At 41.6% G+C, this 27,898-nt stretch overlaps 2 protein-coding genes across 2 annotated transcripts in view; one reads left to right on the top strand and one right to left on the bottom strand.

Moving 5' to 3' along the window:
• The first annotated feature begins 364 nt into the window (after positions 1–364).
• Positions 365–14,141, top strand: vamp1a (vesicle associated membrane protein 1a). Its single transcript, XM_030064369.1, has 5 exons — positions 365–618; positions 3,113–3,230; positions 4,734–4,892; positions 10,888–10,939; positions 13,124–14,141. Coding segments are annotated over exons 1-5 (348 nt in total). The 5' UTR covers positions 365–616; the 3' UTR covers positions 13,141–14,141.
• Positions 14,142–17,569: 3,428 nt separating this feature from the next.
• Positions 17,570–27,898, bottom strand: part of chd4a (chromodomain helicase DNA binding protein 4a) — a 39,769-nt gene continuing 29,440 nt past the window's right edge. Inside the window, exons 28-41 of the mRNA XM_030064349.1 lie at positions 26,642–26,731; positions 26,346–26,437; positions 25,545–25,678; positions 25,092–25,236; positions 24,159–24,312; positions 23,863–23,972; positions 23,013–23,286; positions 22,547–22,615; positions 22,243–22,419; positions 21,656–21,764; positions 21,341–21,473; positions 20,821–21,016; positions 20,076–20,239; positions 17,570–17,913 (exon numbers count right to left, since the gene is read on the bottom strand). Of these exons, the coding sequence (XP_029920209.1) occupies positions 17,899–17,913; positions 20,076–20,239; positions 20,821–21,016; positions 21,341–21,473; positions 21,656–21,764; positions 22,243–22,419; positions 22,547–22,615; positions 23,013–23,286; positions 23,863–23,972; positions 24,159–24,312; positions 25,092–25,236; positions 25,545–25,678; positions 26,346–26,437; positions 26,642–26,731 (1,862 nt within the window). The 3' untranslated portion in view covers positions 17,570–17,898. The remainder of the gene's footprint in view (positions 17,914–20,075; positions 20,240–20,820; positions 21,017–21,340; positions 21,474–21,655; positions 21,765–22,242; positions 22,420–22,546; positions 22,616–23,012; positions 23,287–23,862; positions 23,973–24,158; positions 24,313–25,091; positions 25,237–25,544; positions 25,679–26,345; positions 26,438–26,641; positions 26,732–27,898) is intronic.

Raw genomic sequence — 27,898 nt, 5'->3', positions numbered from 1 at the left:
TGTTCTATACTGCCCTGTGCTGCCCTGTCATGTTCCACTGAGCTGTGCAGAGCAGAGAGCAGCAGAGATGCTGAGCTCACACAGGAACTGCTGCCTGGACTGGACTTACTGCTTACCTGAGCAGGTGGATTTTTCACCTATTGACAGAGGTGTGTGTGTGTGTGTGTGTGTGTGTGTGTGTGTGTGTGTGTGTGTGTGTGTGTGTGTGGTCGTTCGCCTCACTTTACACTGAACAAAAACAACAACAAGCAGTGATGTGGGGTGTTGGGTCCAGGCTCTGTGGCCGTCAGCCGGCCGGGGGAGGGCGGGGTTAGGGGGAGGGCAGCTTACCTCCCCGCCCAAAGCATCACGGACCGCCGGCGATTTTCCATCTGCGCAGTTTCATTTTCAGTTTGATTAAAAAAAAAAAAAAAAACACAGAAGTGTCTGAGACTGAAGACTGAAGTCACCTCAGTGACGCCTCCACACTTCATTTACATTCAACAAGGATCTTTCTCTCCCTCTCTCTACCCCCTCTCTCTCTCTCTCTCTCTCTCTCTCCCTCCCTCTCTCTCTCTCTCTCCCTCTCTCTCTCTTTCATCTCTCGGAGTCAGATTATCATCAGCCTGCCGCCGAGATGTGAGTACTCCACATTATATCACGTTTCTTTGCATAATAAGTGAATAATTTCTCTGTAAATGTCTGTTGGGCTGTTTTTGAACTCCAGTCTCTGTAATCTGCGTCCTCTTATTAATAATCCCGTGAAACGCTGAAGGGCAGCATCTGACGTTGTTTCTGCTTCATTTAGAAGGAACATTTCACACTTTTCAGCGAATCATTTCTCGTTTTTGAAAACAAAGACTGAGTTCCTTCAATTATCCTGTAATTATGTTTTTTTTTTTTTTTTTTTGAAGGAAGTTATTAGTCAGTCTGCAGCAAACCTTTAGAAATTTCTGGGCTGTAGCGGACAGATTTCACAGCGATATTACCGTGACTCACCGGCTGACTCACCTTAAAAAAAATTTTTTTTTTTGTTTTTCAAAAGTGCTTCATTTTCAAACTTTGACGCAGCTGCTTAAAAAAATAGTGAGTCAGCATCTCATAATCCCTCACGAAAAACAAGAATAATTTTTATTTATTAGGACACAATGCACATTTATTATAGAAATATTATAGGGAAAATATGAATTTATTTATTTGCTTATTTTATTTATTTATTTTTTTGTATTGTTATTTTTAAAATTTTATTTATTTATCCATTTATTTATGTATTTATTTGTGCTGGGGGTTGTTGCGTGTGTGTTTATGGAAGGCAAATCCATCCATCTTTGTTAAGAGCAGCAGGGCTTCTGCACACTAATCTTTCTCCATTTTGCCCATGTGAGAACACACACACACACACACTCACACACACACACACACTCACATGCACGCTCACAAGCCTGTGTGAGTCCATCCAATAACACTGGACTGCTGCTATCATTCATGCATCACACACACTTCACCCAACCAGCCCTCCTGATGTGTGTTTCTGTGTGTGTGTTTCTGTGTGTGTGTGTGTGTGTGTTTAATGACCAGCCTTCCCCAGAATATTCTGCTCAGATTATAAAGCATACAGAGTGTACGTGCTGATATTGCCGGTGCCTGCTCAGATGTTGCAGTTATATAAACACGGCTACTTGGATGTTTTTTGGATGAAGGCCAGCGTCCGATGACTCACACTGCCGTCACTTTTGGACTTTTGCAGTTGGGCCGTACGTTTCCTCCAGGAGGGGCGGGCTCTTCGGGGTCTCGTCATGAGTTTCAGTCAAACGTCTGACGCATTCGATCGAGACTTTTCACTAAAAAATCCACCCACTCTAACCTGCGGGAAAACTCCAAGTGAGGCCGTGACAGAAAATAATGAACCGTTATCGCTGACAGATTCATCATCAGAGCTGAAGTTAGTATCCGGTGTCGGGGCGTGGTCACGACTCCGCCCACAGGAAGTGACCAAACAAACCCTATAGGAGCTAAACACCAGCAGGGAGCAGTGAGAAAACTCGGAGATCTTTATCCTCTTTTTTCTGTTATCGGACGTCTCAGACATTTAGCGAGCTGTGTGCACTTTCCTGAAGTCCCTTGAATCTGCTCACGTTGTCGACACCTGCTGCACACCTCTCTGGCCATGAGGGGGCGTCCTCTCTCTGTGGTCCAGCTGCTGGTTAATTCTGGGAGTTTCTTCTCGCCCGCCATGAGGATGAAGTCAGGGGGCGTCGTCCTGTCTGCTGTAAACCTTTGGGCCACGTGAGCCCTTTGAGACTGTGAGCAGAGACGCTGGGCTCCGGATAAAAACATAAATTTGAACATTAATCCCTAAATATTTACGTCACACAGGTTTTCTGTTTGTGCCACGTGGAGCTGACAAAGGGCAAAGCTGCCTGGTTTGAATTTAAGTTCGCAAAATGATAACAGACTAGATATTTTAGAGACACAAGTCCACGCAGGTTGTTTGTTCCTACCGTCTAACATGACTCATAGGGACCTGACTTAGCGCCCCCTACTGGCGGCAGGAGAAATGCGACAAGCCGTGGTGTGCCTGCGTCAAAAGTTTAGGCACCAGAAACACTCGGCTAAGTTTAGCTAAGGTTAGGCTAAGGTTACAGGATCTTTGTCACCATGGTGACAGTAATAAACACCTGGAAACAAACACCGGAGCCCCGACACAGCACCTTGTTGTTCTTTACACAACAGGTAGAGGTCGCCTCACTTGAAAAAGTAACTGTAGTTCGTCCGAGCTGTTTCCTGCAGCTGTGTGCTTCAGCGCCGCTTTCTCCCGACTGACCTTGAACTGACATGACTCTTCATCTTGGCTTTCTGCACGAGTGTTGCTGCTTCACTGCTGTAATGAGACATCCATCTTCCCCTCAATTGAATTCAGCTCAATATTGCTTTACTGGCAGGGCTGCGTCGCGTACGCTTCGCCAGAGATTTGTTTGTTTGAACAAACACAAAGACACAACAGAGATCCATCAAGGGATCCATGATAAAGGCATTTCTGCAGATCAGAGTGAAGTTTTTCAATGAGAAGATCTCCAATATCTTCATACTTTCTCTCTCTCTCACACACACACACACACACACACACTGGCAGGTCTAACCCAGATGCAGGTGCCACAGGAGCCCCGGAGGGCGAGGGGGGGGCCCCAGGTGCGGCCCCCAACCTGACCAGCAACAGACGACTGCAGCAGACACAGGCACAGGTGGACGAGGTGAGCACGCCGCTCAGTGTGTGTGTGTGTGTGTGTGTGTGATACTCCATGTCTGCATGCAGTTACAGTTTGTAGTTTTAGTTCATGTCTCCAAGGCAGAAATAACCTCATTGGCTGAGTTAAACCCCCAGTGGGCGGAGCCAAGGAGCCACCTTGTGTTTACGTTAACTGGCAAACCTGAATGGACATAAAATATACAATAATAAAAATATATAAATGACAATAAAAGACTTAATTTCTCCGTTCCTTAATGACCAGGACTTTCATGGTCACCAGGCTATTTTACCAAGAGAGCTCATTTTAAAGCTCATTTAAACTTGGAAGGTCAGCCAGAGAAACAGGGTAGCTTTGATAATTTATTCGGCCTGTGGCTTGATTGCATTTTTATTTTCTAGTTAATGTTTTTTTTTTTCTAGAGCTCCTGAAGCTGTGGTCAAGACAGGAGTTTTTGCTCTTTCTCAAATGCAAAACACATTTGCTGTACCTCTTTTTCACTTTTCGCTGGCCAAAATGATACTACTACTAAAATGATATACAATAAAATAAAAAAAAAAAAAAAAAACCTACAGTAGTTCTTTGGCTCCACCCACTGAGATTTAACTCAATGAGATTATCTCTGCTTGTGAGAAACATTTGTGTAACCGCTTTATGTGCAGCCGCTCGGACAGAGGGGACTCTTTCAGAAAGATTACAAGATGTGGCTGCAGAACTCAGATTACAGATTAGAACGACAAGAGGCAGGGTGTGTGAGCGGACCGAGGAGGAGATTAAAGGAGCGTTCCTTCAAGGAGGAGCGATAAAGCAGCAGGAGGAGAGATGAGGTCACCTGAGGCTCACGATACAAATCAATGGAGAGGACTTTTATTCTGTAATCTCGTTTATACGACGGTGACTACAGAAGTCGTTTAGTGCTCTTACAGTGTGACTCAGCATAAATTTGTTTTGAAGAAAGATTCAGAACTAGAATCAGAAAGACTGTATCGATCCCCGAGGAGAAAGTGAGTCAGATGCTGGATGCTCAAATTATCAAGAGAAAAAAATATATATATATCAGCATCAGTGAAATTATAAGAAATAGAAAAGGAAAATACAAAATATAAAATGTGCATTATGTGCATTAGAAATGAAAAAAGCATGTTGCATTATGTGCATTATGTAAAAATGTGTGCATTAATCCTAATTTATCAAGTTAATTGGATTAACAATAAAAATGTACATTATTAAAAGTGTAACACAGAAAAGCCAAGGCTGGAATGGAAAACACATTGAAGAGAGAAGGAAATAAAGGGGAGATCAAACTCAAGTGTTAAATTAAGAAGCTAAGAGGTCAAGAAAAACTGAATAAAGCCATCAGTATGATAAGAAAAAAAAAAAAAAAAAAAAAAACATCAGGCAGCCTCAGACTAAACTGAGAACAACAAAAGAGAGAAAAAAAAAAGAGAAAGAGTGAGGACAAGAGAGTGAAGGCGGTGCTGAAGCTGCTGCCGTGTCTCCGTGTCCCAGGTGGTGGACATCATGCGCGTCAACGTGGACAAAGTCCTGGAGCGCGACCAGAAGCTGTCGGAGCTGGACGACCGGGCCGACGCCCTGCAGGCCGGAGCCTCGCAGTTCGAGAGCAGCGCCGCCAAGCTCAAGAACAAGTACTGGTGGAAAAACTGCAAGGTGGGTGTGTGTGTGTGTGTGTGTGTGTGTGTGTGGTTCCCTCTACCTCAGGTGTTGGGAGGCTACACATGACGAGTTATTCTGTTCAAAATGTAACTATTTTAATGACTTCATCTTCATCAAAGTATCGTATCTTATTGTAACATTTGATCATGTTTCTATCAGGTGTTTTAAACTGGACAATAAAGCTGAAAAGTCCCAGACACATAGATTTAAAACAGGCAGTGTGAGCCTCACAACAACTGAGTCCACGCTTTAGTAAACCCACTCTAACGACTCTGCATTCTGCAAATCAAAAGAATCACCCGCATTTTTTCTGCTGGTCAAAAAAAATGTTTTTTTAACTGATTCTGACTCCTCTCCAACATAAAAACAAAGTGGAAAAAACACATTTTTGCTGACTCATGTTTTTAATAGTATTTTTTCATGTCCATTGCAATGGACATCAGACTTTGAAAAAATCCTGTAAATTAACCATATGATGTATGTTCAAAATTACTTAAAATATTATCACTTGTAACCATTACAGTTATACTGACAGAAAATTTGTTTGGCCATCATGAACATAAATTTATATTTTTGATTGAAAATGGGCACTGACTTCTCCCTCTCTGCAGCCGCTCAGCCAGGCTTGTCTTGTCCGATGTCTGTCACTCTCTCAGAGCGTGCTTAAAATCATAACATGATTATGATTGGATAATCAGGATCCAACCAGTAACCAGCATTACTGACATCATTCAGTTACCTAGTATTTATTGGTTTAGAGACAGAAATATGTCATGTCCATTCCAATGGACGCAGGGTCTGAAGGGGATATTATTCACATTTTTTGGGCAGCGTGACTGTTATTATCTGATATTTTGAGATGTAGTTTCCCGGTTAAAGCCAAATTAAAGGGCTGGTTATCAAAGACAGCTAAAGCAGCATCATCCTTCACAGGTAATACACTCAGATTGTAAAGAAATTGCATATGTAAAGCTGAACTTCAGATTCAGGTTCATCCCTAGTCACTATCATTTCATTGCTTATTTTCCTCAATAACTATAATGTCTTACAGTTACAGTTATTTTGTAATTTAATCACATGTATCCAGTTACATGTAACTAGTTACTCCTTAGCACTGCTGGAGACCCTGAACCCAAACCAGTGCCTGCTCGTGACCCCTGACCCCGGCTGTGTGTGCACAGGGAACAGTCCAGTTAAAACACGAGCACCTGATCAGGTCGTTTGATCAGAGGAGGCGTCACGTGTTCAACCTGCTCAGTGTTTCACAAGAAAAATGGAAAAAAGAGCAACATGTTGTTTTTTTTCACTTAGTCTAATCATCTGCCAGCCTCCCAGTTTGAGAGGCTCAGCTCAGCAGTTTGCCTTGTGGGTCAAACAGGAGCAGATATGAGCTGTTTGCCCGTGTGTGTGTGTGTGTGTGTGTGTGTGTGTGTGTGTGTGTGTGTGATTATTTTGACTGCGTCCACACCTCAGGCCTTCATGCTGGATTTTTTGGACGGAAGCTCATGTCTCCTGAGAGCCTGAATTGAACTGAAAAAATTAAATTTGAAAGTTGGCGGATCAGAGCCGCTTCTATTGTTTTGATTTTCACACACGCTCGCTGCTGTGCATGCTGGGAGGCCGGCGTCCTGCGGCCTGTTTGTGTTTCTGCCAGGCGGATGTAATTCTTCCATCACCGAACGACAAAAACTCCTGTTCCTTCATCACTTCAGATGTGCAACAACATCCCAGTTTCTTTCGCTGTACTCCAGTCAGCATCTGGTTTCTCAGAGCTGGGATATGAGCTTATGAAGGTTTCTGAAATCAGGACGTGGCGTTTACAAACACAAAAAACAAGAGACTTCAAAAACCCGATCCCAGCTGGGATACTCAGATTGATAGAAACAGTCAGGTGTGTGTTAAGCAGCTGGACTCTGAAGGCCTTCTCCTCCTCGGTCCAGTTTCCTCCAGAGTCATGAATGATGATGCAGCCTTTACATAATTCATGGCAACTTCACTTTAGGATCAGTTAGGATTCAATACAGTTCAATATAATCCAATACAACTGGTTACGATACAATACGACAGAGTGCACTTTGATACGATTCAATACGGCTGATATGATGTGGTGATATAAACAATACAATATGATGTTTTCCCCACATCTGTGAATGATGTACCTTTTATATACTTTTACACACATTTACTGCATTGATCTAATGTATATTTGCATTGACTTAATGTATATTTGCTCTTTTTTGTTGGTTTGTTGACATTTTTTGACCTTTATTTATTTATTTATTTATTTATTTATTTATTTATTTATTTATTTATTTATTTTATGTAATCAAATTTTGAGGTGGGATTCTCCTATAAGCCCCTAGGGGTTTTCTATATCTCACCTGCACAAGCTATTGTTATTTCATTTTTGTTCTGATGTTTTGCTTTTATTGTGCAAATAATATTAATAATAATAATAATTATTATTATTATTATCATTATTATTCATGGCAACTCTTCCAAACTCTCTTTAGGACAGGATTCAGTACAATTCAGTATAATTTGATACAACTAGTTACAAAATGATACAATAGAATACAATTTACAATACAATTAGAAACAATAAGAAATACAATTTTTGATACAATCCAGTACAATTCATTACAATACAAAATGATATGATATGATATGATAGGATACAATACAGTTTTATTCAGTCCAGCACTATTCATTGTGATACAACAGGATACAATATGAGTGATACAATACGCTGATACAATTGATGCTTTATGACATGGGCGCAAATTTAGGGGGGTTAGGGACAAGTCCCCCCCCAATATTTATAAAAAATAAATTTGTCCCCCCCTCCCCCTCAAAAAATATCATGAGATACAAACCCCTCACTAATACAGGTAATATAACAACACAGAGAGGCAAAACACTTGTAAAATCATTCATAATTGTTTTCCAAAAAAGCCTTACACCCCTATGCTTGGACCATACCATTTTTACTTTGGCACCCCGCTTGACCCCCTGACCCCCTGCTAAATGTGATGTGTGTAAAACATCAGATCTGAGTCGTATGTGTGGGGAAAAAAAGCAACACACACACACACACACACAAGTGTCCCAGCAGTGAACTGGACCTCATTACGTCTGGGAATGTAAAAAGGCTGATACGTTTAATGTCCCCGTCCCCTATAGAGCGCTGCGGGACGTCCTAAATTGGAATCATTACGCAGAGAACCTTGGCAGCGGTCAGCTTTTCAGCCTGGGAGCCCGTTGGCTGTTTTCTGCTGAGGGCTGCACAGTGCGAGCCACCGTGACACTCACACCGTTTATTATTTTCACTAACACACGGCGTGACGCGGCCTCCCCTCGCCCGGCCTCAGCTGTTCTGACGGGAAAAATAACTTCCTCACGCACAAAAACAGAGAGGAAGAGTGAAAGTACGCCGCGCCGCTCGTCTCTTCATCGCCTCTTTTGTAAGTTTGCAAGACAGTTAATTTAAATTCATCCTCGGGTGATAACGTGATGCAGTTCAGAGCGTGAATTTGAGTGTCATCAGCCTTGCAGGCGAGCGAGAGGCGAGAGTTCAGCGCTGAAAGCAGACGGGACCAAACAGCTTCACCTGCAGAAACATCAGGAAGGAGGGAAGAAACAGGCGGGAAAAAGACGGAGAGAAAGAAGAGAGAAGTTTTTCATGTTGGAAAGGCAGGAGCGTGTCAGGAGCCGAGTGAAGAGATTCTTCATCAGATCGTGATAACAGCAAAAACTTCACTCTGCTCAGCCTGCCATTCAAGTTATTACAATTTTGCATTTGTTGTTTATTTTTATTGTTTTCATCTTCAGTTTAAATTTGCTGGTTTAGTTTTGATTTTTGAAAAATGCTGAGCTTTAGTGCCGACAGATGGATGTTATCCATCTGATGGTGTAAACCTGCCACAGATAAACTTCATATCAACCCAAAAGTCCCAGGTTCACGTATGAAATAAAACGATAAAATGACAAAAGCTAAATCCATAATTTGAGTTGCTTTTGTAAACAGACAACACTTCAGCAATCTGGGCTTTCCTTCAAAGGATGACACCGCTGCGGCTCTTTTGGCATCCAGACTTTTATTGTGAAATGGCATGACAACAGTGAACTGGGCTCGCCCAAAGGCATGCTGGGAGGCTTCGTCTGATCCGACCTCCAACGCGCCGCCACGCGTGTTCACTCAGTTTTCAGTTCATGAAAATGTTTCTTCACACCTGGTTTTCCTTGTTTGGTCACTTTTGGTTCATTTAAAGGTTCGTCTTCATCCCTCCTCCTCCTCCTCCCTCCTCCTCCTCCTCCTCCTCCTCCTCCTCTCAGTCCTCCTGTTCCTCCGCCCACCATGACATCATCAAGCCCCACCCACACGACCTGTCAATCACAGTGCTGATATACGGCTTTGTTGAGCTGTTTGGATCAGCACAGAGAGAGAGAGAGGGAGAGGGAGAGAGGGAGAGAGAGAGAGAGAGAGAGAGAGAGAGACGGAGAGAGAGAGGGAGGCAGGAAAAATCCCAATCTGGATTACAGTGACTGTCAGGGATTAAAGAACCAGCTGTGATTTGTGATGTAACCCCGCCTAACCCAACCCAACCCAACCCCCACCATACAAACACACACACACACACACACACACACACACACGCACACACACACACACACACACACACACACACACACAGACACACACACACACACTAATCATTGTGCTCTCTCTCTCATTCAGTAACGCTTGCACAGGAACTTTCACATAAACACACACATGCAACAAAGTGAGGGACCTCTGCATTTACACACACACACACACACACACACACACACACACACACACACACACACTCATGCCCTCTTTTCATCCACACTCACTATTGCATACAATATCTAGTTTCTCTCCTCTTCTCCCTCATGCTTTCTCTCTCTCTCTCTCTCTCTCTCTCTCTCTCTCTCTCTCTCTCTCTCTCTCTCTCTCTCACACACACACACACACACACACACACACACACACCATTCCAGCTCTGATCTCTCTCTCTCTCTCTCTCTCTCTCTAACCCCTTGTTCTTGTTAATCTCTCTCGTCCGGCCTCTGTGATGTGATTTCCTCTCTGACGGTCGCTCTGGCTCTCATGTCCTGATGTGGATTTATTTATGGAGTGTTCACCCCCTCCCACACACACACACACACACACACACACACACACACACACTTAGTGCAATAACTGCAATCACTGCAGCAACATCTGCGTCCTCCATATTGTACAAAATGCAAGGTGGCACAACATCAGCTGGGCCTCCATGCTTTGTTTTTATTTACTTGTTGTTTTTTTTTTTTTAAAGGATGATGTGTCAGATCAAAGGAGCCGAATGGAAATGCCACATTTTGACATTCTGAAGATTTACTCAGCATTTCAGAAAAATGTACTGAGTACATGCTGATGATGATATGAACAGCAAAACTGTGATCTGGGTGCTTTTTCAACAAATAAAAAGCACTTGTTTTGAAATTTATGAGCGATTTCCTGCAGTGTGCATCTTGGTTTGAAGGTGAAAACCAAAGATGGATTATGGATTATTTACCAGTAACCAGAATCAGTCAACATCAAGACTCTGATTAATGTTGAAGTACTTTTATTTGTTTGCTGAACCAGACAGAAAACCTCCTCATTTCCCCATGAAAAAAAAATTAATTTGTGCAATAAAGTGACATTAATACAAGATTAAAACAATACAAAACATGAAAATGGGAAGTTGGACAGAATCACAAAATAATCAGACGGGACAGAACAGAACAGGACAAAAAAACAGGGAAAAAAACAGAACAAGAGAGAGGAAAAAGGGGAAAGAAAAGAAAAAGACGAGTGCGACTGCTTTGTGTTCGAGGGTCAGGAAGTTCAGTTCGGTCTTAATCTAATCTAATCCAGGTGAAATGCTTCATCATCTTGCTGGTGTTCATAAATGACTGGTCTGTGTCTCTGTTGCAGATGATGATCATCATGGCGGTTATAGGAGTTATATGTGTCGGAGTCGTCTTCAGTGAGTAAAATAACATTTTCACACACACACACACACACACACACACACACACTGTAACGCCACATGTATTTGTACATTTGATTTTTATTCACATTTTGATCATGATAATAAGAGCTCAAGGAGATTAGACTCTAATGAACCTGCTGAGGAGGACAAATGACACACCAACTGTCCTTCAGTCTCAACACAGTAAATAAAACTGTCGAATCTATCGAACTTTTTGAGCAAGTTTTGTCAAAATGCGCAAAAGAAAATGCGAATTTATGCCTGTTTCCATTAGTTTTGTTTTGCGATTATTGAGAGGAAAGTGCGCCGAGAGATGATGTCATAAGATAGCGACTGTGTGTCGACTGAACAACAACAAACACTCAGCTGACACTCAGCAGCTGATCAGGGACAGATTCCTGCTGAACTCGTCGGCTCTTGGAAGAAGTCTGCTTACTATTTTGGCAGCGCTAACTTCGTACTGAGCCATCCTAAATAAGGAATAAGAGACTAATAAAAATATTAATAATAATAATAATAACTAATAATAAGACTGTAGCGTAGAAGTGTGACGTGGTATCCGGTCCAGTCATCGTTTATTCACTAAATCTGTTTCCACAGCAAAAAGTCGCATTTTCTTTTATCGATACGCTGAGAAATCCACCCCCTCCAAGTGTAAAAACTTTTTTGCGAATTTTCGGCCGTTTTTCGAATTTCTGGCGTTTCCATCCAAGTTTTTTTTTTTTTTTTTTTTTTCGCAATTTCTGAAAATGCGAATAAAAATAGATGGATGGAAACCCAGCTAGTGATCAGCTCAAAGCTCAGTTCACGCAGATTAAAATGAACCTGCTCACCGGTTTGAATTTAAAGTTGACACTCACAAAAAGTAAATTACTTACCGTAGACGACTATAGCATCACAGACAGAGATTACCTTTAAAAAGCCACAAAAACCAATGTGAGTGTGTGTTTGTCCATTTTAAACAGTGTTTGATACCGCAGACAGTCTGCAGCAGCACAGAGTTAAACAGCAGATTAAGTCATCATCCTCACTGATTAGGATTATGACTTCCTCATAACTAAAGTTTAGGATAATGAAGAGCATTCATGGACGTTTCCCTCCGTCCTCAGCCTGCTGCAGTTTAGTGTCACATTATTTGTGTTTTCCAGCGTCTTCCATAACACAAGATGATCCCAGCAGGTGAACCAGCTGTGTGCACCTTCATCACCCTCCTTCACACACCTGCCCATCGCCTCGTCTCTGTCAGTGTTTGCACGACGTCCCGTGAGGCGGGATAGCAGCTTCGCCTCACAAACTCAAATTTCTCTTAACCCTATAAAGCCATTTGTATCATATATGATACACATTTTCAATTCTGTTTTTCGTTTTCAGTTTAATCAATACTTGACCAAAATACTGTTGTATACCTTTGAACACTTCCCCTGTTCACCCTGGACCATACCATTGGCACTTCAAGTACATATCATATATCATACACCAGAAAGGTCGTGTAATAACATATTTTTTGAAATTTTTTATATATATATATGTTGTTATAGGACTAAATAAAGGGTTCAATTTAAAAAAATTGGAATTTTCCGCCAATTCTTTCAGAGTTCTTTATTGGGTTAACAAGCCTCAGACACTGAAACTCTGTTCGGCATTTGGCGCTGCTGATGGGAATTGGTTTTGTCAGAAGGGCCATGTTGTGTTTGAATGTAAGAATGTAAACATAGTAAAGGTATTTGCCAAAGTATTATCTGAGCCGCGCATCTGTGTTTAAATTAATTGAGTTATTACGATGCAGATGGGCCCAGAGTTATTTGCAAACCAGCCGTTTTTTTCCGAAGAGCGTCCTTCCTCTGTTTAAGGAACACTTGCTGGGCTTTAGTGAGGCCGTGTGCCCTCGTTTTGTTGATATTGTATGTTCTGTTTGCGCTGCTGATACCATGTGATCATAATCTTGAGTCAATAAGGCAACACGTTCAACACTGCGGTTCCTAGCTGCTTTATTGGCATTATTTACTGTGTGATCCTGTGAGCATGTGTTGAAGTTGCCCTCATCCTGAAGCCGCTGGAAACACGATCCTACGGCGTCAAATGTGCCTTTAAAAATGACATCATCTCCTCAAATAGTGACTCAACTTCATTTCCATTTCCTTTGTTTTAAAAATCTGTGTGTGTCCTCTCCTTCTGCAGTGTATTTCTTCTACTGAGCCGCTCTTCAGGGAAGGACCGGAGCTGCAGGACGAGCCTCCGCCAGCCGCCAAGCCAAAATCCAGCCTCTCCTCTCCGCTCTTCCTCTCTCCATCCTCCTCCTCCTCCTCCTCACCGATGCCTTCCATCGTCCTCAGTGCGTTCCAGTGCCTCCTCCTCTCTCAAACGTCTCAACCAAAACCAGGTTTCCGTCAGGCCTGCGTCTGATCGCGCCGCCGCTTCACTCTTACGTTTGTTTTGTCGTGCAGCGTGCGCCGGTCGGGTGGGGCTTAGAGCGCCAGGACGCCGTCAACGGTGTCAGGCGTGTCGTCGGTTGCAGAAAAGTGAAGCGCACTGACATTAAAATACGTTTTCTGCAAGTCTGTTGACGTCCTGACACTTTCTCCGTCGTCCTGCGTGACAAACTCCACCACATCGTGCGCCCGAGGAGTTTCAGACAAACCAAGACTTTTATTTTGAAAGCGGCTCTGGAGTCCACTGACCCAGGTTCACTCAACAAACCCACGCAGCAGAAACCTTCAGCCGAACCTGCAGCTTGGACAGAGGCAGGCAGTCCCATGAGGCTTATATAACAAATAAATAAATAAATTAGAAAATAAACAAATTAAAAAATAAATAAACTAAAACTAAAATGAATAAACAGATGAATAAATAAATAAATAAAAACTGTAATAAATAAACAGATGAATAAATAAAACTTTTCACCTTCCTTAAAAAATACAAAAAATAAAAATAAAAATAAAAAGTTAAAGGGGCAGTAAGTAATCCGTGAGCTCTATCGACCTCTGCTGGTGACAGGGAGGTATTACAGCCTCGTTACCAGTTCCAGTCTCTATGGGGTTCAAACTGGATCTGTAATAAATAGTTAGATTTTCACAATAAAATCAGCTAATTAGCTAAGATGAGCTCAGCTAAGCCAGCAGATTAGAGCAGGGATCCAACAGAAACATCCTATTAAATATCACATTTACTTCTTTTTTTTTTTTTTTTCTTTTTTTTTTTTTTTGGCCTTTTGGCCTTTTGGCTCTTGTAACAGCGCCCTCTACTGCCGAACCAGTTAAAAGCGTGAGTAGGCAGGGTCCTATTTCAATCTGGTTTGAAATAGGGCCGTCAAAGAAAATGCATTAACACGTAACTAATTAACAGGGTAAGCAAACAAGTAATTTTAATACATTTTACATATACGATTAATCCACGATTACCGTGTAACATAATTAACACGATAATTAAAATACAAAAAGCAGGACAAGAGAAAACTCCTGTCTGCCGTGAACGCACTGCACGTCAAACAGGAACCATTTTTTGGAGTTTGACCCGCCGAACCCTTGGACACTTAAACGCCCCGTCACGTTTCACAGTTTTAAACGTGAGGAGGTGAACCTGGGTCAGCCGACGCCTCGTCTCTTCTTCCTCGCTCTTTTCTCGTCACATTGTCCTTTGGTGTTTTCCTACTTCCAACAGTCCATTTGGGAGACTGAGCAAAGGGTTTTCATTACAAATACTTCAGCAAGAATTTCATGTATGTATTTATTTATTTTTTTTTCGTCCTCTCTGTGTCAGTCATCTGTCCAGCCTCGGTTCTGAGTTCTCGCAGCGTTTTTTTTTTTTTTGTATCGTATCGTGAACCAGCATGCCTGGTGTTTTCTGTCCTCTAGCTGTCGTCTGCATGTGTGTCCGTCTGTGTCTTTGTTATGAACTTGCTTGAATTTGATTCCACTGTATCAAGGATTTTAAGGCATTTTGGAACGAAAACGCTCCACACCGGCTGCGGGTTATCGAACAGAGACTGTAAATATGAGCGAGTGTGATTGTTTAACCTGCAGAGGGGAAGGGAAGCCGTTTGATCGTTTTTAAAGCTGACTGTTAAACTCACTGAGGTAAAGATGAAGGAGCCTCTTCAGTGCTGCTGGATATGAGAGGTGATGAAATGCTGTTTGGTAATTAAAGGTTACATGCACTGTTGTCTGGATTATGGGCTGGGATTTCAAATAAATTCATGTTTGCAACAGAGCTGCAGAGTTTGAGTGTTGATTCGCTGGATTTGAATTGTGCCTCAGATGAGAAAAATCAACATCCCTCTGGACAGTCCTGTTTGTGATAAAGGAAAAACAGTCCAAACCCTCAACATGAAAAATATCTATCAATCTATCTATGCATACATACATACATACAAACGTACATACATGTATGTGTTTATCTCTCTCTCTCGCTCTCTGTATGTATATATGTATACATATACACACACACAAGGATACAAGGATACAAAGAAGTTTATTCGTCATTATACAACAGGTTGTATAATGAAATTAAAATGTGGTTCCCTCTTGATTGATTTATTAAACATTTCTCACATCATCAGCACATTTGCTGATGTATGATGTCACTGATGATGTGTATTCTTCAAGGTCGATATGGTTCTCCTGGGTACTTTTACACACATTTACTGCATTGATCTAATGCATATTTGCATTGACTTAATGTATATTTGCTCTTTTTTGTTGGTTTGTTGACATTTTTTGACATGTATGTATATATATCTATCTATCTATATATATCTATATATCTATATCTATCTATATCGATCTATCTATATCTATATATAGAAATAGATATAGATAGATCAATATAGATAGATATAGATATATAGATATATATAGATATATAGATATAGATAGATATGATGACTAGGGTGATGACTAGTGTTAGTCATCACCCGCTCCAGGTCTCCCACACACTCATTTTTCTGCTGAAACGCATCCTTTTTTGAAGCACTTCAACTCATAATTTTTAAGTTTTAGCTTTTGTTTGAGCAGAAGCCGTTTTCAGCTCAGTGTCAGCGTTCAGTCTGCCCTGACTTTCAGCATACATGCACATAAAAATATAAAAATGTCCTGACTCTCTTCTAACCACTAATATAATTATCTCAGTGACACCCTGTCCACTGTTTTGTTGTCTCACACCTCTCACTGCCCTCCTGTTGCTCTCTGTCTTCCTCCCAGATGTTATTGCTTTTACATGGACCCTCTTTTGTCCGTGTCATTTTGTTCACTTCTTGTATATTTAATGGTCCGTTCATATTTTTTATGCTGCTCATGCTCCTACTATTAAAGTATTTCAAACCCCTTCTATTACATTTTGTACTGCAAGTCCTTCAAGCTGAAGCAAGCAAACTCAAATTTTCTTCAGAAAATAGTCTTTTCTACCAAATAAAAGCACAAGGCCTTTACAAAGTACCAAAATTTGATATATCATTTTGTGTGCGCCGGCTGTTAAATCCTGTTTCTCAAAAGCACAAATACGATTTCTCTTTGGAATCGAACTTGTCAAGTGATGATTAGAAGTGGAAATGGGTTGAGGAGCAAATAATGAGTTTCGCTTCATTTCCTCCAACCAATTTAGCGGCTGAATGTGTTTTCACTCCAGAAATCGATGAGCGGAAACATTTTTCAGTCTCAACACTTTGGGGAAATGCACCGGAAGTTGTAGTTGTCGGTTTCTCTGCTTGTTAATTTAACATTTCCAACAAGTTCACAGCCAAACAGGGAGATCTGCTGGCGAGGCATTTAACCCCAAACCTGTTTAATGCAGTTAAAAAAAAATCATATAGCAATTATTTTGAGACACTGTGATTTCACTATGATTCACATTTATAGCATAATTTTCAATTTCACTGAAAAAAATGAATTTTGAACCTGTTCTAACCCCATCACTGGCTCACTCCCATTCTCAACAGCCCAGACTTCTTCCCAGGACATCCGGATGCAGGGTTTAAGATGGGAGATCTATTTATTTGAAAGGCAGACTTTTCCTTAGTAAAAAAGTACTTTATTTCTAGTTACACAAAAGTGCATCCTACAAAGTCCAGCTCTCTTCCCCCTTCTTCTGTGGAAATATCCTGAGCCCAAGCTGTTCCCTCGTGTTGTATTTGAAAAATGTAAAACACGTCTTGGTCAAAATGATATACATTTTCTGCCCTTAATTGTGTAATTAAGAAAATATGTAGGACCATCATGTATTTACTTATTGATTTGCGATTTGTGCAAAGTGTTCACACAGGATAACAAAATGAACTCAGATTTAAATCTATAAAGTTCCTGTTTGTCACTTCCTTGTTTATCAAACCAAAACTTGGATGTTTGTGTCGAAATTGTGATCAAAATCTCCCCCGATGGATTCAACAGCCGCCTCTGGTTTAACATCACGTCCACAAGAGGAAAAGGAAAATCACCCGAAACAAACTCCAGCTGCTGCTACAGAGTTTGATTCACCTCATCTGAGTTTTCTTCAGTGAAATCTCAAAATTAAACCTTTTCTTCACCAAAACACACGCTGGAATTTGGACTTTGCAAATGACAGGTTTGACAGATTTCCCATTGCAAATCGCTGAATGTTGGCAGGTGACGTTCACGTGAACAAAACAAAGACCAATTCTTTATTACATTTTTTTATTTAGGTCCCAAAAAACCATCATAATAACATTATATCAATAATATTAATACAGAAATTGAAAAAAGGAGGAAAAAAATAAAATAGCTTTTATGTCCACAGCCTCATACTTGGGGAGGAGGAGGGGGGGCAGGAAAGGTTTCAATTGTCTAGAAACTCTGCACAGTCTGTTTTGGGGGGGGTGGGTGAAGTGGGCGTGGCTTCAAGCTTGGGTGAGTCGTCCGTCATCTGCTGTGCACCAATCAGGAATGTCGAGGTGAGGCAGGGGCGGGGTTTACGAGGTAAAGGGGAGGGGCGAGCCGAGGTTCAGGCTACTGTTGTGACATCTGTGGTGGAAAAGAGGGACAAGCAAAATTAAAAAAAAAAAAAAATTCTCTCATTTGACAGTTACACATTTCTGAAGATCAAAGTCCATGTTCATGTAGAATTTCTATACTAAAATTAATAAAATCTATTTTCAGATGTTACAATATTAAATCCAATCCTGCTGTTGAGAAAGAGCTGTTGTTTGAAGCTCTGAATCTCGTAATTTCAGAAAAAAACTTAATATTTGTCACAGGAAAGCTAATGTATCCTAGTGCTGCGCGGTATACACGGTATGATGGTAGAAACGATATAAATTGAGCCACGGTAGAGATTTGTGCTCTACCATGGTATCGTCAACTTATCGATCACAGAATTGCGGACGGAATCGCGGAATTAGCCAAATAAAACGGAATCTATTTTTAACTCGGAATTTGACATAATAACAACCGCACCGGCACCGCACGAGCCAAAAGGCAGAGAAACTTTCGAGGCTACAGCAGCGCACTGACATAGATTGTGAAACAAAGCGAAGAGGTCCCACTCTGCTGTAGTTTCACTGGCTAACAGCAGCACACTGGCTTAGCTTGTCTATTTAGAGAAGAGGTATCACTTCGGCTTATTTTTCATATTCAATCTGTGTTATCACAGGCATACTCCTGCTCATTCATTGGTAGTTGAATTGTTAGGTCTGTTTGATAAGTAATTTGCATTTTTAAAACAAATAATAATTTAACATATTGTTAAATTATTGGAGTCAAGCTTACTGGTAAACATCTACTCCTGCAAGATAATTTATTATGTTCTACAACTCATAATACTACATACCGAGTGTTTGAGCAACGTATCTCCTCTGTGCTACAAAAGATCCGTCGTAACCCCCCAAAGTCCTCTAGTCCAAAATTTTGCACTTTGGAGTAGAGGAACCAAAGTTCAGTGTTTATGTTTGCAGCTAATTTTAAATATTAAACCAAATGTTCTGTGACACTTTTTGCACAAGAAAAGAAGAAAAAATTCATTCAATGTCATTCAAAAATGACACGGAGTCTTCTGGTGTTGAACTACAGAGGTTTATTTTTGTTGTTCTTTTTTTTTTTCCTATGTCGATTTCTTTGAGCACTGTAAAAACTTTTCAACTGCAACACATCAATTTCAGCTGCTTAGAAATTATTTTTTACTCAAGTCTGTTTTTTTTTAGTGACGTGTGTGTGTGAATCCACTTGAAGCTTCAATGGCTCTCATCATTCTGATGTAATTATCGAGATCTGCTAACTATCTGCTGTCCCTTCACTCTGCATCACTTCACATTTCTGCTATGTGGTTTTCAAGATCTGATAGTAATGTGGAAAAAAAAAATCTGATTTTTAAACATCTAAACTTCTTAAACATTTTAAACACCCAACGTGTCCTGGTCTTGTAAAATGAACGACAACTGAAACTGAAACCTTTTCTCTGGCTTGCAGCTCGTCTGGATGACGGTTCTGGTGAAAGAACCTTCTACATGGATAATCTGATGATTCAGTTCATGATCAGATTACGAAAAAAAAAACAGACTTTTCTAAACCGCGTTGTTGAGAAACTAGGCAGCAACAGCATTTGTACCTCAGCAGCAGCACATTTTTCCTTTGTGCATCTGCTGCACTTCAAAATGAACTTTTATTAAAAAAAAGTGGATAAGGAGTAAAGCTGCCAACTTCGCCTTGTGCACTGCATAAGGCCGTTTGTTTAAAAGTAGAATTACAGTTTATTTCTTTTAAACAGCATCTTATCTGCCAGTCTACATATTAGCAGAAATAAAAAGATTCTTAATGCAACTTTCTAGCGGAGAAAACGTGATGAAAACTAACAGACCTCCAAAGAGTTTCTGTGTTGTCATGTGAACATGGCCAATCAACCCTAAGCTTGAAGGAAACTCAAATTTGTATTAACTTTTATGGTCTGGCTCGGTTAATATCCTGCACGTCGACCTTTCAGTCAAAACAAATAAAGCGGTGCTATAAAAACAGATCTGGACACGCAAAGTAAAAAAAAAAAAAAAAAAAAAAGAGCGAAATCGAGGAAGACAAAGACTTGAGGAAAATTCACACTGGTTTTCAGAACTGAGTAGCCCAACTTGAGGAATCCTGTCAGCCCTAGAGTGTGTGTGTGTGTGTGTGTGTGTGTGTGTGTGTGTTCAGCGCCCCACCTGTTGTGTCTGTGTCTCTGGCCCTCGGCTGGCCAGTCGGCTCAGGATGTTTCTCTCTGACATCTGCAGCCGCACGGCGACTGGCGGTATCCGGGCGATGGTTGCCGGGAGGCGAGTGACGTCAGCCTTCATGTCACTCAGCAGCTCCTCCAGCTGCTTCAGCACTGAGAGAGCGAGAGAGAGAGAGAGAGAGACATGAGGGAGGAGTAGTCTCTTGCTCGGGGCAGAGTGCAGAGGAAAGCAGCGTTTGTTTGTTCAGTCGCTACAACAAAAATTCACAGCTTTTATTACGCTTCATTTCATTTTCCAAAAAGAGATTTTCCCTTTCTGCTTCAGGTTGGTCGAGTTCAGTTTCACAAGCTCTTTGTTTTCATCAACTAAAACTTCATTTTACTTGTTGTGGCACTGGTGCAGAAATTATAATTCTAATAAATCCAAGTAACAGATTTAAATCAAGACAGACTAAATCAAGAGTAGAGGATACTCTGGAATACATTTATGTTAAGAATTATTTACAAAAGAACTTAACCTCCATCAGACTGGCAGAGTGAAGAGATTGCCAAATAACAGATATTTAAAAAAGGCAAATATGGGCACAGTTGATCAGGAAACTAACACACCAATAGTTAAATGTATTTTCATGGCACTTTCCTTAAAGGTGCTCTAAGTTGCCAAGGGCCGACGGAAACGCCTAAAACCTAAAACGGCCAGCGCCGAGCCCCTGTGCCGCGGTGAGCCGGGTTACCTTTGTGCAGGACGGCGTTGGCCGGCTTGTTTCCAGACATGGACTCCTTGCTGAGGTGCTGGTGCGACTCGGCCAGACACTCCACCTCGCTGAAGCGGGTGTTCAGGGCCATGGAGGGGTGGGAGGGGTCCTCGGACATGTTGAGGTAGGCGGCGCGACGCAACTGCTCCTCAATCACTAAGGCCTGCTCCAGCAGCTGCAGGGAGGAGGAGACAGGGTTTCCATCACCGGACCGAACAACCACAAAACACAAATGCACTCAACATTTAATTCTATGATTCCTTAGACCCCCTCATCCTTATCCTTGTATTTTACTGTGGGTCCAAAATATGGAATATTTCCAGTAATATTCTGCCTGGAGAATGACACTTTTCAAGCTCCCTAACACCTCTCTATTAATTTTATTTTGTATCTTTCTAATATGTGGAAATAAACAAACCAAACCCATATTGTGTAAGTCTGTAACTGGCCGGTTAATCCCCGTTTCCAGCAGGTTGTTTTTCCTTCCCGCCTGCCGTACCTTGAACCTCCTGGCGAGGAACTTGTTCTTGATCTCCAGGAAGTTGCCTCGGTTCATCTCTCCCTTGAAAGGCTCGTTGAGGATGGCGTACTTGACGTCGTTCTGGATGTCCTGCCAGCGGGCGTAGCCGTGTCTGCAGGAGCCACGGTCAAGGGAACAACAACAACAACAACAACAACAACAACTCTGACCTGCTTTATTACAAAACGTCTTCAGAGAAAGTGGTGTTTAGTTTAGAAAGAGGGGCGCGTTGTTCCCCCGAAACCACTCCCACTGAGCTCCGTGAGCCAATCACAACGGCAGGAAAAAGGATACTGTATGATGCCAGCCAGCAGCCAGTAGTCATGGCGACGGTGCCAGATCTCATTGGTCTTCTTGGTAACCGTGGCAGCACGCTCCTCGTTCTGCCACAAAGAGTGGAGCTCTGAGAGAGAGAGAGAGAGAGAGAGAGAGAGAGAGAGAGAGAGAGAGAGAGAGAGAGAGAGAGAGAGAGAGAGAGAGAAAAGCTGTTAGTGACATCATCAGTAAAGCAAACATTTTACTTTAACTGACTGCAGAAAAACAAATCTATGAGTGAACCAACAGCAATTTACACTCTTACTTTAAACTGAACTGCACATATGAACAGATATCATAATTTTTTTTAACCATATTTAAAGATTTCAGTCTGATTTCAGTTCAAAGTGATTCCTGCCAATGATTACATGACTTTAAGACTCAACTAGTTTGTATTTATGGCTTTTAAGAAAATAAGATTATAGTTCAAAATATCAGTAAACATTTCCAAAGACTTCCAAAGATTTCCATATTTTTTCTGTAAAATATATCTATTTTACGTTTCAAACCTGAAAAACTATTTTGTCATAAAGGATTTAAAAACTGTATGCCTCTGTACTCTGTACCTGTGAATCCTCCATCAGCGATGTTGAACATGAACCTGGTCTTGGCCTTCTTCTTCTCCTCGCTGGCTCCTCCCCCTGCGGCCGCGCCCGCTGAGGCTCCGCCCTCCTTGCTGCTGTCTCCGTTCTGCAGTTTGGCGCCCTCCTCCGGCTTCACCGCCTCCTTCTCCTCCTTTTGTTCTGCAGGGCGGAAAAAGAGGAGAAATGTCAGTCGACGAGGCACCTCAAAACTACAAAACTCTGCGGACTGCTGTTTGTGTTTGTGAGAAAAATGGAAGAGAGAAGAAATGGATAAACTGTTCGGTACCTTTCTTTTCTTCTGCAGCAGGAGGAGTGGTGTCCATCTTTTCCGTCTTCTCTTCTTTCTTCTCCTCTACTGCAGCACAAACACATTAAATAATGATGTTTAAATGTCTGGTGTTCCAAGGCCTGATCACAGAGAATAAAACAACCCTAACATGCAAGAAAAGACGTAAGACTGTGTGCAGCACCATGTGCAGATTCATGGTGACTGTTATCATTTTGTCTGAGTCCTCCAGTTGAATTGTGGGAGTTGCACAAAAAACAACCCAGATTTTAAGATTCAGTTAAATTTTCCCGTTATAACTCTTAGTTCCTGTTATTAAATGAGAACAGAAGTGATTTGCAGGAAAAGATTTTCTCCGCTGATGAATTTGGGCACAAAGTGAAAAAACAAACAGAATAATACCATTGACACATAACACATAAATTCATCGATATGTTCCATTGTTTTAAACGGGGAGAGGCCTTACCTTTGGCCTCCGACTCTTCTGCTTTGACCTCTGACCCTTCCGTCTTGGCCTCTGCTGCCGGCGTCTTGCTCTCCTCTCCTCCCTCGGCGCTCTTCTCGGCGCTCTCCCCCTCCGTCTCCTTCTCCTTCTCTTTCTCTCCCTCCTTCTCCTTGGGGGTCTCCGCCTCTCCGTTGGTGGGTTTGTCCGTCTCCATCGGCTCCTCGCCGTTCTTCTCCTCCTTCTTCTCCTGCTCCGCTGGCGGGCTCTTCTCGTCGTCGTCTGGGATGGCGATCACCTGCAGGAGGACGTGAATTTTTAAAAAAAACGACAATTCAAAAGGACTGAGTGTTTTAGGTGACACAGAGGAGTTTTGGATAGCGGTGTCCACCAAACTGCATGTTACGCTGCTTTTTGTTGTTCTGTTTTTGACAATTTCTTTTGCTGTTTCATATGTAGTTATTATACTTTTTTACTTATCTTTATATTTAGCTTGTTTTTGTCTTTTTGTGCTATTGATACAGTGTGATTTTAATTTAATTTAATTTGTTTTTGCATGGACGCCAGGAACACCAGCGACCACGTTCTGGAAGCTAATGGGAATAAAGATTAAAGAATAAAGAATATTAACACCTAAGGATGATATATTTATATTTAGACAACAGATGATTGCACTAAAAAGGTCAGAGGTCATATCATCAAATTACTATGACAACTTGATATAATGACTAGAGCCACACTCTACTCTAGTCATCATACTGTTCTGTCGTCTTTATTTTTACTGCCAGTCAATCTACTGTTTATTTTTTCCAAAGAACTGATTGATCCTTTAGAGTATTAAATGTGAAAATGAAGGCCTGACACTCGGCTTTACCTCGTCGTTGGTCTTGCTGGCCTCCTTGCTCTCCTTCTCTCCCTCCGCCTCCTTCTTCACCTCTTTCTCTCCGTCCTTCGCCACCTCCTCGCTCTTTGTGGAGTCGTCAACTGGAGAAACAAATGCAGATAAATTCACTGACTGCACTGTTTGAGTTGGAGGATTTAAGCAGAAACAAACAACAACATACTTATTTAAACCTTTAATCTCATTCATATAACCATTATCTTCATGTTTAGTGCATGACAGTGCAACAAGTTGTTTACATTTTTCGTGTGTGTGTGTGTGTGTGTTACCGGGTGCGGGCGTGTTGGGCTGGGTGTCGGCAGGCGTGCCGGTGGACGGGGTTTTTCCGGGCGAGTCGGGCTGAGCTGCAGCCTTCTTGTTCTCCTCCAGCTCGGCCATCCAGGGCATCGACCACTGACCGTTCACGTGTTCGAACTCCTGAACCTGAAAACGACCAGAAACACCGAATCAGCACCAGACGGACTCCACATCGCTCAACATGCCAACAGTCACAAACAAAAAACAAAAAAACAAACAAACAAAAAAACATCAACCTGCCAAGATCTGCTGCTGCCTGATTTCACTCTGTATTCTTTGTTTTACTGATCATAATGACATAATAATAATAATAATAATAATATTAAACTTAACTTGTATAATGCCTTTCATACAAGAAATGCAGATCAAAGTCCTTTTACAATACAGAAATTACAGAGTGCTTCACATCGGAATGAACATAAAAACAGGGACAGAATGCAACAAGTACTGTAACATAACATGGAAAATCAGCTTTTGTTTGAACACACACACACATTTTATCCGGTACTGGCATTACATTCCTGCTGTCTGTACTATTTCAGTCATTACTGTCTCTATTGTATGGATTATTCTGCTAATTTTTTGCCTTTGCAGTTTCAGTGAATAGAAAGTGACGGCCTAATCCCTACATGTTAAATTAATCTTTAAATGAAGGTAATCAATAAACATTAAGTGATGAACAAAATGTCAACAAATTTCCTGAAATGGACATTTAGACAGCAGGCTTGAGACACTTTGTTACTGCTAGCTGTTATAAGAAAAATGGAAAACGCTGCAGTTACAGAGTTTTTCCACAACATCGGTGAAACACACGACAACAAACTGCCGTTAGCTGTCTTTCCCTCAAAACTTTCCCTCTGTCCAGCAGCAAACATCCGGCGGAGATGAGTGATGATGTTCGTTACCTTCTTACGGATGAGCGACATGACACCGATGCGGGTGAGGACGTGTTGCCGTGACAACCCTTCTCTGGGAACGCCGTCGGCGAAGGTCTCCGCCCCGTCGGCCCCGGGTTCACACAGATGCCGCATGAACAGAGAAACGTAGGCCCTGAGGGAGAAAAACATCGAGGAAAAAAAGCTGTTATTTTCATGTATTATCAGCAAAAATGCTTTAACCACACAGAACATAAAATAATAAAGCAACAACACTACAGAACAGGAGGTGATTATCACTTTTTAAATTCATTACATCTGACAAATGGGCTGAAATTCAGGTTATTTGTAGGTTTCAGGCAGATGTAGGTCCAAATGCTACCTGGGACTGAATTTAAAACCAGTTTAACATGAAAAATACAGAAACAACCCCCCACCACAAACAGGACAGTTTCACAGAAATCACATTTTGGTGCTTCTTACTTAAACTCTTTCTCAGATTTCCCTCGCAGGTCTCGGACCAGCCACTGGGTGGTGAAAGCGTCTTGAGGCGGCATCCCGTAACGCATCACCGCGTTCAGGAAGGCCTTCCTCTGCCGGGAGTTGAAACCCAACACCTGGGAAACCACAGAGGGTCAGACTTCATGTACAGGCTCACACACCCAGGAAATGTTAGTCAGCTTTTAAAAGGGCAGTGCAGAGAACAGACTGACCCTGGTGGCAGTGAGACTACAAGAAAGGGGGGGGTGACCTACACACGCAATTAACTCTTTACTTCAATATCCAGAAAAACTAAACTTCATCTCTGTTTAGATCTGGTTGTCGATTTGCAGGTAACTCACAATGAGCCATGATTGATCAATGGGCCAATGATAGGTAATCGGTGTCATAATTCAGCAGATATGAACCAGCCCTGAGTCAGAGCTTGGAAATCATTCATTGTGCTTGTTTTATCTGCACTGGAGTACCAGATGGGGCAAGCAAAAAAAAAATGACTTCAATAAAAAATAAAATTGAAAAAAATCTCAAAAAAAAAACAAACAAACAAAAAAAACAAACAATCATTTTTTAAATACATCCAGAAAAGATACTTTCTAGCTGCGATTTTATAAATTTCCTGGTATTTATTTTGCTGAAAACTACTGAAGCCCATCCCTTTGGTACTTCAGACTGAGATAAAACAAAAAAAATCAACAGTTATGTACACATACTATGAGATGAAGCTCATATAAATAATACAAAAGAATTAAGTAAAAAAAAAAAAAAAAAAAAAAGTCTGCTCACCTCGATGTTGCCTCCCACCCTGGCCAGCAGGGGGGGCAGCGGTTTGTCCTTGTCATTTCTCAGGCCCTTCCTGTTCGGCCTGCGGGAGTTGGCTGCACAGACAGGAAGGAGGGTGAGGATAGCTTTAATGACAGCACTGTGTGTGTGTGTGTGTGTGTGTGTGTGTGTGTGTGTTCTTTCAACTGCTGCTGCTCCCATGTCCTCTACCTCACCCACTTGTTTTATTGCCATCACTGATTTATGAATTGTTTATCGTCTACATACACGAATGTGAATACACACTCAGACTCTCTTACCTTCTGTCCGCTCATCGAAGTCCTCGTCTCCCTCCTCAGACGCCACAGAGTAATCTGATTGGCCGTCGGACTGGTCATCCTGCCAATCAGCTTTGAGACAAAAGACAGGCAGGCGAGGTTGTTAATCCACCGTCTGATGAAACGGTTTAAAACATTAAACCTACACGTGCTGTGGGTTTCATTCACACTTAGATATGTTTACAAAACAAACAAGTTAACGTCTACAGCCGCCATTAAAGTGACTCCACTTGACTACCGCAAAACAAATTGTTTTCTGCTAAAGTGGTAAACAAAAAGAGTGCATGTGTGTTTTCAAGCCTTAGACACAGAACGAGGTTGAACAAAGCACTCACACACACACACAAATCTCCCTGTGTCTCTCTCTCTCTCTCTCTCTCTCTCTCTCTCACACACACACACACACACACACACACACACACACACACACACACACACACACACACACAAGGCTGTTATTATGTGACCCGCTCTGCATGGATGCGCACCAACATTTCCCTCCCCCTGCTGTACAGTCTAAGATCATGGCAGCACTGTGCATTATGGGAAATGTATCATTAACTATTTAACACACAAATAAACCTTAAAAACTTTGCCTGAGTGAGGCTAATGACTCCCATAGACTTCAAGTCTTTATGCTAAGATAACACAAACAACACTGTTTATTCTGTTGTTTACATTCTGTTTTATCTATTTATTCTCTATTGCACTCATTATTATTTAGCTCTTGTTTTTTAGCACTCGTTATATAGATTATATTGCACTATAGATTATATTTTAATTATTTAAACTGCCCCACAATTCCATCTCTGTTGTAATCCGGAATCCAAGCAATGACATTTCGTTGCCAAAATCTCACTGCTGTGTTTTTATGTCCAATTACAATAAAAAAGTCTAAGTCTAAGTCTAAGTCTAAGTCTAAACCCCTGGACGTACAGAGGTGAAAATGGTATCAAACGTCTTGTCTCAGTCTGGGTCAGTTGGAGAAAATGGGATTTTGCCCAAAATGTTGGGGGTATTCCTTTATAACACATGCACATGAGCTTTTGTGTAATATCAAACCACTGTCAATACTGGATTTATTTCCGTGTCGCCTACGCTGTGGCGGCTGAAAGTGTGAAGTGGCTGAAACTGCAACCCCTGTCTGTCGAAAAAGTTGAAACTAGTTGAACTTGAGGCAAAAGGGCGAGGAAACCATGAACCTCAACAGATACAAATGTTTCAACACTTTTCCATGAC

The sequence above is a fragment of the Myripristis murdjan genome, chromosome 11, assembly GCF_902150065.1.
Source record: "Myripristis murdjan chromosome 11, fMyrMur1.1, whole genome shotgun sequence".
Taxonomy (NCBI): domain Eukaryota; kingdom Metazoa; phylum Chordata; class Actinopteri; order Holocentriformes; family Holocentridae; genus Myripristis; species Myripristis murdjan.
This window is presented reverse-complemented; position numbering and strand designations above follow the sequence as displayed.

What these genes read in the sequence shown, in the direction of transcription:
- vamp1a (XM_030064369.1), top strand. An exon ending in CACAGGCACAGGTGGACGAG is followed by an intron (nt 3,231 to 4,733) that starts GTGAGCACGCCG and finishes TCCGTGTCCCAG; the next exon opens with GTGGTGGACATCATGCGCGT. An exon ending in ACTGGTGGAAAAACTGCAAG is followed by an intron (nt 4,893 to 10,887) that starts GTGGGTGTGTGT and finishes TCTCTGTTGCAG; the next exon opens with ATGATGATCATCATGGCGGT.